The sequence below is a fragment of the Homalodisca vitripennis genome, chromosome 3, assembly GCF_021130785.1.
Source record: "Homalodisca vitripennis isolate AUS2020 chromosome 3, UT_GWSS_2.1, whole genome shotgun sequence".
Lineage (NCBI taxonomy): Eukaryota > Metazoa > Arthropoda > Insecta > Hemiptera > Cicadellidae > Homalodisca > Homalodisca vitripennis.
The window spans coordinates 42,197,447-42,209,903 of NC_060209.1; the positions used below are offsets into that span (position 1 = coordinate 42,197,447).

At 31.8% G+C, this 12,457-nt stretch overlaps 1 protein-coding gene across 1 annotated transcript in view; it reads left to right on the forward strand.

The window, feature by feature from the left end:
• The first annotated feature begins 3,239 nt into the window (after positions 1–3,239).
• LOC124356848 overlaps positions 3,240–12,457 on the forward strand; it is a 36,445-nt gene continuing 27,227 nt past the window's right edge. Inside the window, exon 1 of the mRNA XM_046808096.1 lies at positions 3,240–3,569. Coding sequence (XP_046664052.1) covers positions 3,459–3,569 — 111 coding nt within the window. The 5' untranslated portion in view covers positions 3,240–3,458. The remainder of the gene's footprint in view (positions 3,570–12,457) is intronic.

Genomic DNA, 12,457 nt, shown 5'->3' on the forward strand with positions numbered 1-12,457 from the left:
GGATATAAATAGCACGTCTTTATTAAGTTTAATATACAGTTGACATAACAGCCACGGTTTTACGCCTCTTAAATAAGAGTATTATAACAAATGAGTAGACATTTAAATACCATAGTAAAATAAAATTGTAGAACACATCGGTGTTTGAGCACTTGTAGCCTACATTAAACAGCTTAGTCAAAATAATAAGTATTCAATAATACTTCAGTCCGGTACTCGTACAATTTGAAATATTTATTGATATACAGAGTATGATATCAGGGATAGGTCTACCCAAAACTTCCCAGACTATTCTGAACTGTGGTAAACGGAGCTTTTGTGGTATGTATTTCTCCCAGTCAGGCAAGCATTCCGCAACTTCTTGCAGATTATATACAGTCTATGAATTCATCTTAGAAGATTTTATAAATTATATTTTTATAATTAGCATACATTGTTTTGTCGACAACGTGGAACGTAAAACATTGCCTTTCTAGTGCTTTATATCCAAAGTTCAACTTTAAAAATGCATTACTGTTATCCGTCAAAATTTGTAAACAAGATAGGTACAAGTGAACCTATCTAGGTAGATAGGTTTTAGTTTATAATTTTAGAATAAAATAATTGGACCATACGATAAAATCGGTATTAAACTACAATATTATCTTCTATTCTTGTTCGGGTGGTTTGAAAGATTTGGCAATGGTGTCGTTATGGAGCTCTTAAAGTCATTGTATTCCTAGTGTGGTCTTGTACAATTTAAAATGTTTATTCTAACACCGGTTTAACCAAACGTGTTTTGTTAATTTACCACGGTGGGTACCTGCTCGTTTGAACGCACAAACCGCCAGAATGCCCAGGGTGCAAATAACCTACTATTTTTTAAATAATAAATGTTTTGAATGGAACCTATAAGTCGTTCTTATAACGACTGACTTTGAAAAACAAACTTATATTCTTCTATTTATTTATATTTATTATTTTTTCAATGTAAAGTAACTAGGGCTGTAACATTTATAAAATTAGAAACTTAGTTCCAGTTAATACTGTAATTAATTACTAACTTATGTTTCACTTGTTGAACAAAATGGTGTAGATTTACTTACTTATTTAAGAACTAAAAATGCACTTGCTTCTTTAAGATTTTACATACCATATAAAAACTTATAATTGGATAATCGGATAGTTGAAACTATAAGATTAAACACTTTTAATATAGTAAAATATTTAAACATATGGCCTAATTCCAACTGTATTTAGAATTTTAAAAATGCGAGTCATAAATTGCCCGATATTCCTATCTTTAAAAATCTAATAGAAATAACTATGGTACTATATCAAAACGAATGGAATTACCTAAGTAGTATTCGTATTATTACTACTTACTATTTAAATAGTATAATACATATTTAATATACATAAAATGTATAATTAATAGACTAAATGTATAATTAAGGTAATTAATATATTTGATTTACTGAAAAATAATTTTTTATTTGCTTTATTTTACCAACCACTAATATTCACTCTACGAACCAATAACACAGTTTCGTAGAATCAGATCTCTCTAAACATGCCCCAAGCTGTATTATTTGCAACCAGTGACATCCCAAACGTATAATTTTTTATTGGGAGTAGAATCAAAACGTTGGATGAATATGCAAATTTTATACTGTTTAAATTTCAGCTAACAGGTTCTCAGAACAAAACATAGTCAGAGGATACATATATTAGAGAAATATTGCACTAATGATTTATTGAACTTGCAGTTATTAAGATTTCAGACTCTTGCCACTGCACTCTTTTTATTTGCGTATACTGAATAAGTTAATTGTTCCCTCATTAGGGTTAGTAAACGTTGTGTCAACGGCGTTCTTAAGCCTAGTGCGCACAACAAACTATATAGAATTTACTCTTTGTCTCTTTTACTATAGAACACTTTGTGCGGGAGTCTGTCATGCTTGAGTACGAGTAATTAGTACAAAATGCTTCTTTATCCTAATGATGCATGAAGTTCAAAAGTTGTAAATTAAAAAAATATATAATTTGGAAGTATAAAAGTGTTTAATATTCTCATTTCAGAAACGAATATATGGAATGCAAGTGTTATAATGCTAAAATTTCCCATCTTATAAAATTACAATAACAAATATTTATTGGTCAAGAATTGTAAACATTTTCATAGTAAGTAGGTACTTAAAATTAAACGGTTTATCTTTTTTCCTTACTAAATATAAGACATAAAGTTAATATATTGAAATTAAACTGCCTATGATCATACTCCATTTAAAACCCCTCCGGTAACTAGATGAAATAAAACTCGGTATTAGGCCTACTTTGTGCATACATGTACTTGTAATATAATTAATTAGTTCGATTTCAGGAAATTCTGTGAATTCTATAACGGATGGACTTTTGGACTGATAACGACGATTTCAATAAAACCCAGTCGGGTTCTCAATAAATGATTAAATAAATAAAGTGGATGTAAATTAAATACTAGCAGGATGACCAGAAAATGCTCTGCAATCTTGCTAATTGATAAATCTTGGATTGCAATTTGGCCGAAAGAAGGTATTAATATTCTAATAATCGTTATACAGTAGTAATCATTAGTTTCTGTTCTGTAACAATTTTTTTATGAAATAAGTAGTTAATAAAATGCAATATGTAACACATTTTTAACTGGTACGCTAACACTTTGTTGTTGGCTGTCGATTCCGAAAACATCTGGTTTCGGAGCACACCAAATAAACTGGAGAAATCCATGAAATGTTCCAGCATCATAAAAAATTACATACTGCAACAATGTAAATTTTTGTATGTGGCGATATGGCATCCTTATTCTACTTACGACTCACATGTTGCGTATATGCAAATGTTTCCTTATATTTATAAATTTCTAGAGTGTGAACACTATACAAAATGTATACCTGCTTAGAAAAATGCATTGCATAAACTCGGTTTAATCTACAATTTTATTCCCATAACTACCAATAGTAGAAAAATAACATAGTCGAGTTCTATTATTTAGTATCTGTACAAGTATGGACGAATACTTTGGAATTCAAATAGGACACTTCGGAAGTTACCATTTACTGAAAGCTTTGTTTGTATTCACGCGGCACTTTAGGGACACAAAGGGGTCTATTCTCACGATGTCGATAAGAGCAAAGTTAGTTGGGAAATGTAATGCTCAAGTTGGTATTATAAAGTGGTGGGGACGAAGTATTGACAACTGCCGGCAGATGGGTCTGTGCGCCGCGCATGCAGACTGATATGTTTCACTTCACAGCTGAGCCGATCCAACAAAAATGGCCGCATAGTGCGAACTGAGCAGGCTCCGACCGATGTGGAGTTGTATAAGGTTGAAAGTCTAGACGCGGTTTACTTCAGTATCAAACGGACATCAGGATGAGACGCCGAAGTAGTTTTTAACTGTTTCATCGCGTGTGATTTTGATACCTCGCTCTCTCAATATGGGAATTGGTGTTTGTGTCACGACTGAAGGTTATTGGCTGGTATTTATTATAGTGTTCTTTTCAATAAACTTCGGAGATACCCAGCTGTTGATAAACGTCAAGAACCAAGTAAGTGGCGTCTGATTGCTTTGGCATGATTAGGCTATTATAATATGTAGCCAAAAATATTTTATTAAGTCAGAACAGAATTTCTACATTGTTACATCTGTATTTTCAGGTTATGGTGTTGATCTGTACATATAAATTATTTATATGCTAGGCCTAAAATTTAATATACTATTCAGTACGAAATATAGATATCTGAGCTAATAATTTTATAAATGTGGACATATGAATACTTGGGTGGATGTGTTTGGTAATAATAGTCATTAAGTATACTAGACAGTTTTACTTAATTATATTTGATGATTTTGTAAATTATTGGCTACATGTCATTTATAAATATAAAACATAGTAGCCTATACAAACCCAGAACTAGCCTAAACTTACAGTTCAAAATATTGTATTAAAAATAAATATTTTATATACTGCCATTACAAAATCGTGAGAGAGAACAGTCTAAAGAATAAGGTTATGTGAAGATAGATATGAAAGCTATGCTAGGCCTAAATTACTGTTGAGTTATGCGTTGTGATTAAAGTTACCAGTCTACCGAACAGTATGCCAATTTATAAGCCCAAAATTTTAATAAGTTAATTTGAGTTAAGTTCGCCTTTCTACAGCAAAGTTAATTTTTCTGAAAGAAACATTGGCAGTATACTTTACTTAATTAAATATTAAAAAGTAATCGTAGCCTATTCATACAAGGATATATATGCTATTTGAATACACTAGTCTACTTTTCAACCGATAACATCTATGAACATGTAGGTTACAGTAACCTACTAGGCCTAGTATACCTAAAGAACCTAACTTAGTGGATAAAACACCAAAACTGTGTATAAGCAATAGGTACCTTCATAACATAAAACTTAATAGACCTACATTTAAATAGAGGCTGTACTAGGCTATCATTAGGGACTGGCAAAATTATCGGTTATAAATATATATATCGATTGGGTAGAGTACGATAAGTGAACCCGGTTTTTATATTGATTAACATAATTGACGATACTTAAGTTAATATTCTTTATGTATTGAATATGTTCTTTACGATTCTATAAATCATAACATATCTATAGTTGTAATAACAATTAGATTTGAAATTAGAATTACTAATATAATACATATATAGTGGCAATCTCATAAATAATAAATGAGTTTTTCCTATTTCCAATTATTAAAAATCATAAACAATTAATAAAATGATAACAACATAACATTTATGACAGAAAATACAAAGTAGGGGAGACCGGGGCACTATTGGACGTAATTTCATGTTTCACTTTATGCATTTTTCTAATTATGAAAACTGTTAGTTAAAAAAATTTTAGTTTTTTGCCTTGTGTTTTAGTTGGTCTTCTAGAACCCCACAACAAATTTTCTAGATAATTTGAGCACCCTTTTATGTGGATTATTTTTTTTTTATAAACTCTACACTTTGTCCAAATTTGCCCCGTCGGGGCAGTTTTGGACAAAATGATTTTTTATTGGGGCACAATTGGACAGTGCTAAAAAATTGGTTTAATTGGACATAAAAATAACTCATTTATAGGTTTCAAACATCATCTATATTTAAGTAAACATATATACAAACTTTTATAACTGAAAAAAAACAGAAGACACACGTAAAAAACTATTTGAAATTAAAAGTAGTTCAAATTTTCCTTGAAAACAAAGCAGTTTGCTGCTCTGGATGTCCCACCAATTATATCTGGTTGTCGCAGCTTGAACTCGATGTCTTTGGTTTCGACAAAGCTGACTTCAACATTTTCTGGGAAGTAAAACTTGTAAGAGTTTTGGTTCTTTTTGAGAAATTTCACACTGAAAAACCATCAGTCACATGCTCCTCTATTTGGCCAATAAAGTGGTAGATGGCCTTCTTAGAAGCAAACTTTGTCAGTATGAAGTCATTTGTGGCATAGTTTTTATTCAGGAAGGTAATCAAAACAGTTTCTTCTTCATCCTCAGAAAAGTCTTCAGGGACTAAGGCCTCCATCGTCTAGTTTTTATTTGTATCTCATCTTCGTTGCTAGATGAGTCATCTTGATACAGCTTTCTACAGGCCCCCCTCAGGTTTTTTCTTCTTACTTTCCTTTTTTACTGCCCTCTCTTGTTTTCTTTTTTCCACAACATTTTTCTTATGTTCTTTTTCTTTTAACTCTGCTACAAGAGCATCTTTCTCTGGAGTATCAGTCAGAATTCGCGAACGACCTTTTTTTCGGCCTCGCCTTTCCTTTCCCTTAGGAACGTATTTGGGGTAAGGCATGACATCCTCTGGAGTAAGCGTCAATGTAGTAGGTCTTTTAACATTTACTGGTTGTGGCGTTGATGGGCCAGGTACATTCGGGTCAATAGTTGGCTTGTTTGATGATTGTGAGCCTTGTGGGGTCGTCAGAGCTTTGGCTATTTTCCATCAACGGAAAGTCACATGACGTACCAGGCACTGGATTATGGTTGTTGGTTTCTTCTACTTGCGATGACATAACACGGTCAGTCACACTGGCACCTTGAAATCATTGTCAGTGAACCACACTGCGGCTGAGTGGATAGATTCCAGCTTTACGAAAATTCCACTTTTGATGTTAGATGCAGTGAAAGATTCAACAAAATGGTTTAGCAGTAAGCTGAGCAATTTCTCGAATTGTAATCGTATGACCAGGATGTTGAGATAGCCAGAGATTGAATTCAGAACGTAAGCGCCTTTTAAACGGACTAAAAACTGCTACATCCAGCGGCTGACTTTTGTGCGTTGTGTGTGGATGGCTAGTGATCATATGTATGCCATGATCTCTGCTGTACATCACCACATCCAAGCCAATGTGGGACTCATGATTATCCAGGGTTAAAACCACGGGGTTTTCTTTAGAACATTTTGTGGCCTTTTGGATATGTTTAAGCGTCTCTAAAAAGAGAGCTGATGTCATCCAACCAGAATCAGAATAAAGAGCTTTGCTTCCTTCAGGTGCCCCAATCATGTAGGCAAAGTTTGGGCGTTTTCTGGGGAAAATGTAAATTGGTGGCAAGTAAAGTCCCATCGGGCGCATATGACGGCACAGAAAGTTATTTGCTCCCCCCTCTCTCCTGATACGACTTGGCCCACCTGTTTTGTTCCCCTTGCTGCAATCACTTTTGGCGCCTCCAGCACAGTACTTATTCCACTCTCGTCTAAATTTAAAATTCTTGACGGAGGAACTTCTACTTTTGCGAACAAAAGCTTCTAGGTTGTCAAAATACGTTCCCACGTTGTGTTTATTAAAGCTAGTGTTCCTGGACAGACTAGTCTTTTTCTGCTTGGCGAAGTGAAAGTCCTTGTTGTCTCTTCATAAAATGGTTTAGCCATTCTTCTCCTGATAAGCCTGTAGTACGCCATTTAGCAGGTATGCGTTGATCGAGATTCAAAGCCAAGGCATATTTGAAGGCTAATTCCCTGGCCATCATGTAAGTTAGGCCATAGTTCATTCTGGACCTTTCAATGCAATAGTCTGCAATTTTTTGTTCTTGTTCAGGTGTAAATACTTGTCTTTGAGAGTATTTAGTGTTATAAACAGGGGCCATATCTTCTATAGTAACCTCTTTTACTGGCTGGTGCTCATCTTCAACCTCTTGAAATAAAGTTACATTTTCATTGCCCACAGGCTCATTGACATGATCCTCATTGTTAAGCTCATCAACTCCATTACCATTGTTAGGCTCATTAGCTATAAGACTTATTCTCATTGTTGACTTCCTTTTGCTTTACTTTGTTGAGTCTGAAATGTTAGGGTCGACTTTTTAAGCCCATGGGCTTCGGCAGCTTCTCTAATGGATCGGTAGTTACCATTTCTATAGTCATTTAATGCCGCTACTATAGATTCTCAGAAATATTAGCCCCTGTCTGTTTTCTTTATATACTTCCTAACCATCTTTAACCTGGAAAAACAAAAAAAACAGTATGTAGCAATGAACAAAACATAAAATAATGTTTTGTCCAATTGTGCCCATACTTTTGTCCAAAACTGCCCCGAGGTAGGTTAAGATATAAAAATTGAAGATTACAGAAAGGAAGTGACATAACCTCAAAAATGAATGAATTCATTGCATAGTCAGTTTAAACTAACAATTTCAAAATAATAGACACAATTGTTTTCAGGATAATACTTACTGTGAAGAGATAAGTTTGTGAATATGCAAAATCACTTCATTTTGGGTAAAAAACATAAAAATATGAACTCAATTTCTAAGAAGATGTGCCACAATAACCAAACTTTCCACAGTGAAAATGTGACCGTCTCAGGCATACCAAAATGGGAAATTGAAGGGAGACAAAATTTCCCTCTAGCTATAAAAGGCATTGTCCAATAGTGCCCCAGTCCAATAGTGCCACGGTCTCCCCTATGCTTAGCATAATTATTTATATATTTTCTCCTGGGTAAGTGCATACGTTTATTATATGAAAAAGTGGTTATAGTTGGTACAAGTAGATTATTGTTCAAAAATTGATATCAGTTGGTTGTATTGAAAGTTATGGTTAAGTAATATCGTTAATAAATTTCTATATAAAAACCAGGTTAAGTTAGCATATCGTACTCTACCCATATCTATCTTAAATGTTTATATCGATATTGTTAAACTCGCTATTATAATAGGGTAGTTAATGAAATAAAAATGAAACTAGAATTATACAGGTACAAATACCATAAGTCAATAAAGTTAAAAATACACTACCGGTAGTCTTCTAACAATTAGGTAACATGATTTAAATTAGTTCGTTACTTGTTTGCCTTCCAAGGAATTCATAATTTGTAATTAAATGGTATTACATACTGGAAATGTATATATAACTTAGTGTAAATCTCAAACATCTGATTATAAGTATCAATGTAACAAAACAAATGAGTATAAATATGGATACAAAATCATGTTTACAATAAATATTACAGCCTTCCGTTGATATTACCTACTGTACAATATCAACAGTAAGCTAGCCTAGGTTCTAATATAATCATTATTTTTATAAGCCAGCTTCTTATGGAAGTGCAATCTAAATAAACCTACAACTAATAGTACCTAAGGGGTAACCCACACGTACTAACTATCGGTTGTTACAATAGTGTATTTATAGATAAATACAGTCAGTGATGGTTTCTATTTCATGTATTTACTCTGTAGACTTGATTTGTGTATATATGTAATTATTTTAAAAGCACTGTTGGGTATACTTCAAGAATGGGTGTCCTTGAGTACTCGATAGAGATAATCAAATTATTATTAATGGATAAGTAGAGTACATTAGACTAAGTATGTGTGATGTAAGTTATTGATCATTTTTAGGTAAAACTATATTTTTATAAGAAATTGGTTTTTGTTTCAATATGAAACGTACTTATTAATCAAAAACGCTTGTCAAAACTACTAAAGATATACAGAAAGCTGGAACTATCATACTACTTAAATATTTTAACACTTTGACTAGCAAATGGTGCAGTGTCTAAATTGTCAGCATACACAACACAAAATATTCCTGTAAACTTTGGTAGCGAAAGTGTTCTATGTGGACAGTACTCTAGCTGTATTTGACCTATACGATATTAAAACTTGACAGTGTATGATTCTGGCACGCACACTAGACAATGATCCTGTAGTCTTGGGTAGAGTACATGTTAAAGTATATTAAGTCAGGGTTAACGTTTGTAACTCATATGTAGAAACAATAATGTATTATTTCAACCATTCTGATTGTGATTGTTATCACTTTACCATTTACCACAATTCAATGCAAATTTCATCTTAGTATAGTACGGTATCATTGGTACTAATAAGCAAACAGTTAAAAGTAGCATATTATAAAGATTTAAATCTTTCTGAATAATCTATCTCGTATACCAATAAACACCTATTTAAAGTGAAAATATCTTAAGAAGATTCATTTGCATATTTTACAAAAGCAATTACCAAAATAGGCTATCTCACAGAGAATAATATAAAAATAATTTTGTTTTGTTTTTGGTTTCTTATATTCTTGTAATTTTACTCGTAGAATAGGATAAGTTAGAAAGCCTTTACTAGTGATTAATAATTTTTTATTTATTTTGATAACTAACCTTCTGTAATATATTTTCTTTCAAAGCGGGTGTTTGCGCCTTTTACAATATCACTGGAAGTAATTATGCAAAACTTTGAATTTAGACAAAACTATTCTATTTTGTAACAATAGGTATATTTTTATAAGTTTTTGTTAATTTATTATCTCCATTCTGGTATAACCAGACAGTAAGCAAGGAGAATGAGCCATGGATAACCAATTCCTTTTTAATATACACTTTTCCACCAACTTAGGAATCAAAGTTATAAAGTAATTGGGTCTTAGTCAATCCTTTAATAATTTGGTCAGTAATTTTCTAAAGTATGAAAGGAGTATATAACTTTTTTAAGTTATTCTGCTAACTATGTGAGTTATTAATTATGCAGTGATCTTATGTTATGGGTTTTTTATACAGGGTGTATATTATGTCTGGAAACACCCAAATATATCCTTTAATAATTTAAATATAAATTTGAAACCTTTTACAATCGTGATAGAGATTGGGCATCTACTTTTTGGAACAATGTTTTGTTATGTCACACCAACGGGGGACGTCCTGCCGAGGGTATCGTGAATATTCTTAATGGAAGCCTATACCTTGTGATACATAATTTTAAAGGTAATAGCTTACTGAATTGAATGCCACAAACCGCATCTCAAGGGAATTATTCTATCAGAAAATAGAGCATTTTTAGTATTGAAAATTTACTGATGTTCAACAATGTAATTTTAACATGGTTCTTGCCACAAAATGTGTTACACTAATTTTTTTAGCATTTTTTTAAATGTTCAATTAAAATAAAACAAACAATTTATTTTTAAGCTGGTTTATTAGCACAAATTTATCAGTTTTTATTACAATTATTAAAAGAACTGATTGCATTTTGAATCTGTATGGTGATGTTAAGTATCTAAAATTATTATTTTATGTACTTATTTGATATCAATCAAGAATTTTAAACTCTAGATATGTGGTTTTTGTGGATTTTAAATACATTAGCACTCCATTGGCTTTTCACTGATGAAAATTTTAATTCATTTTATTGTAAAACCTGCCGTTTAAATACTTGAATTTAAAATATAGGGTTTCTTGGTTTAAAATTATATTATCCCAAGTACAATCGCCATATCCAGGAATATTCTAGGACCTTACTCCTATTTTAACTTTTTCTTTCGGATTCCACTATAAACCAAATATTCCAGTACAGTACAGTTAAGTCCTAATTTTTGCTGGCATGTTAAGATTAAGATCATTACTAAGTTGCTCAATTTTGAGAAGGTGAGTACAATATTATGTATTCATAATGTCTGTCTACTTCTGTATAGCTTCTCATTATGACTTCCAAGCTCAGAATCGCCTTAACATACCTTAAGTAGAGTCCTGAATATAGTGAAAGAGTATATTTTTTGATAAATTGAGTGAAATTCACTAATTCAGAGTAATTTTACTACTTTTTTACTAAATGATGAGAGTTTTTAAAAGAGATAAATAAAGTGGGCAATATGAAACTACAAAGAATAAAAGAAAAAATATCATGAACTTGAAGAAAAAACAAGTTCAAAATTCTGAATTTAGAGAAAATAAAAGGCAAATACGGGTTTACAATAATTGCGGGGTTTGAAAACTGCAATCTACCGAACAGATTTTTAACTGTCCTAGATGACAGAAAGAGTAAATAAATAAATAAAAGAGATATAGGCTACATATAATTTCACTGGAAAAATACAATGAAAGGTCAAGAATTTGTTACCATTAATTTTGTAAAATAAATACGAGATTATTGACAGATTATTGTGATTTCCTTGTTTTCTTCGTTGACTTTGGCAGATTTTGTTTTACAAGAATGTTTTTACAGTAGATTATTTTTCAAAAGATTATTCATAGAAACATACAGCTTTGAACAAGAGATTTCCTGTTTGGCACTTTGAACAGTAATTAACTTTGATTTACTGTTAGTTCCAAATAATATTTTTATAATTTTTCCATGGTTCTTTGAACATTAATATTGGGTCCATCCAACAGTAATTAACTTTGGTTTACTGTTAGTTCCAAATAATATTTTTATAATTTTTCCATGGTTCTTTGAACAGTAATTTACATTAATTTTCAGTCTATCGAACAGTAATTTACATTGATTTTCGGTCTATCGAACAGTAATTTACATTGATTTACTGTTGGCTCCAAAAGTGCACTATAAACCCTATATTTATATCTACTTATAAACATATACACACATAAGTATTTGTTTATATAATAGTTAGTTGAAGGTGGGTGAATAATATTGTTAGTATTCTGTCTTCATTCTCTTGGGTCTGATTGGATTAAAATACAGTCTGACCTGGAGACTAATCCATAAACTTACTGTCAGATTTCATTGAGATTCCTCTACTGCTAAAGTCATTAGAATAAGTGAATTAAAACTTTACAAACTTGGATTCTGGCTCTTTGGTACCAAATATGCTGAAACCTTAATTAACATATATTATTGTAAATACTTTTTACTAATTTTGTGTTATTTTTAGTCAATAATTGTAAGCTCTAAGGTTAAATTCTTTATATCAAAGTTAAAAACTAGTTATATAAAGTCTATTTTTTAGTCCTCACAGCATATATATTATACACAGTACACGGTTTTAACAAAAATTCCATTATCATGTTTTAAGTTAGTCTACGTCAAAGACTACAAAATGAATTAAAAATGTTAAAGTGTAAAGAGAGAAAACCTGATGTTGACTAACTTAGAGTTTTTAAAACTCAGTTGGGACACTATATCAAACTCTTTACTGTGTTGTTTTCCGGGCTCTGCTGCTGACAGCTTTTCATGTTTTACTC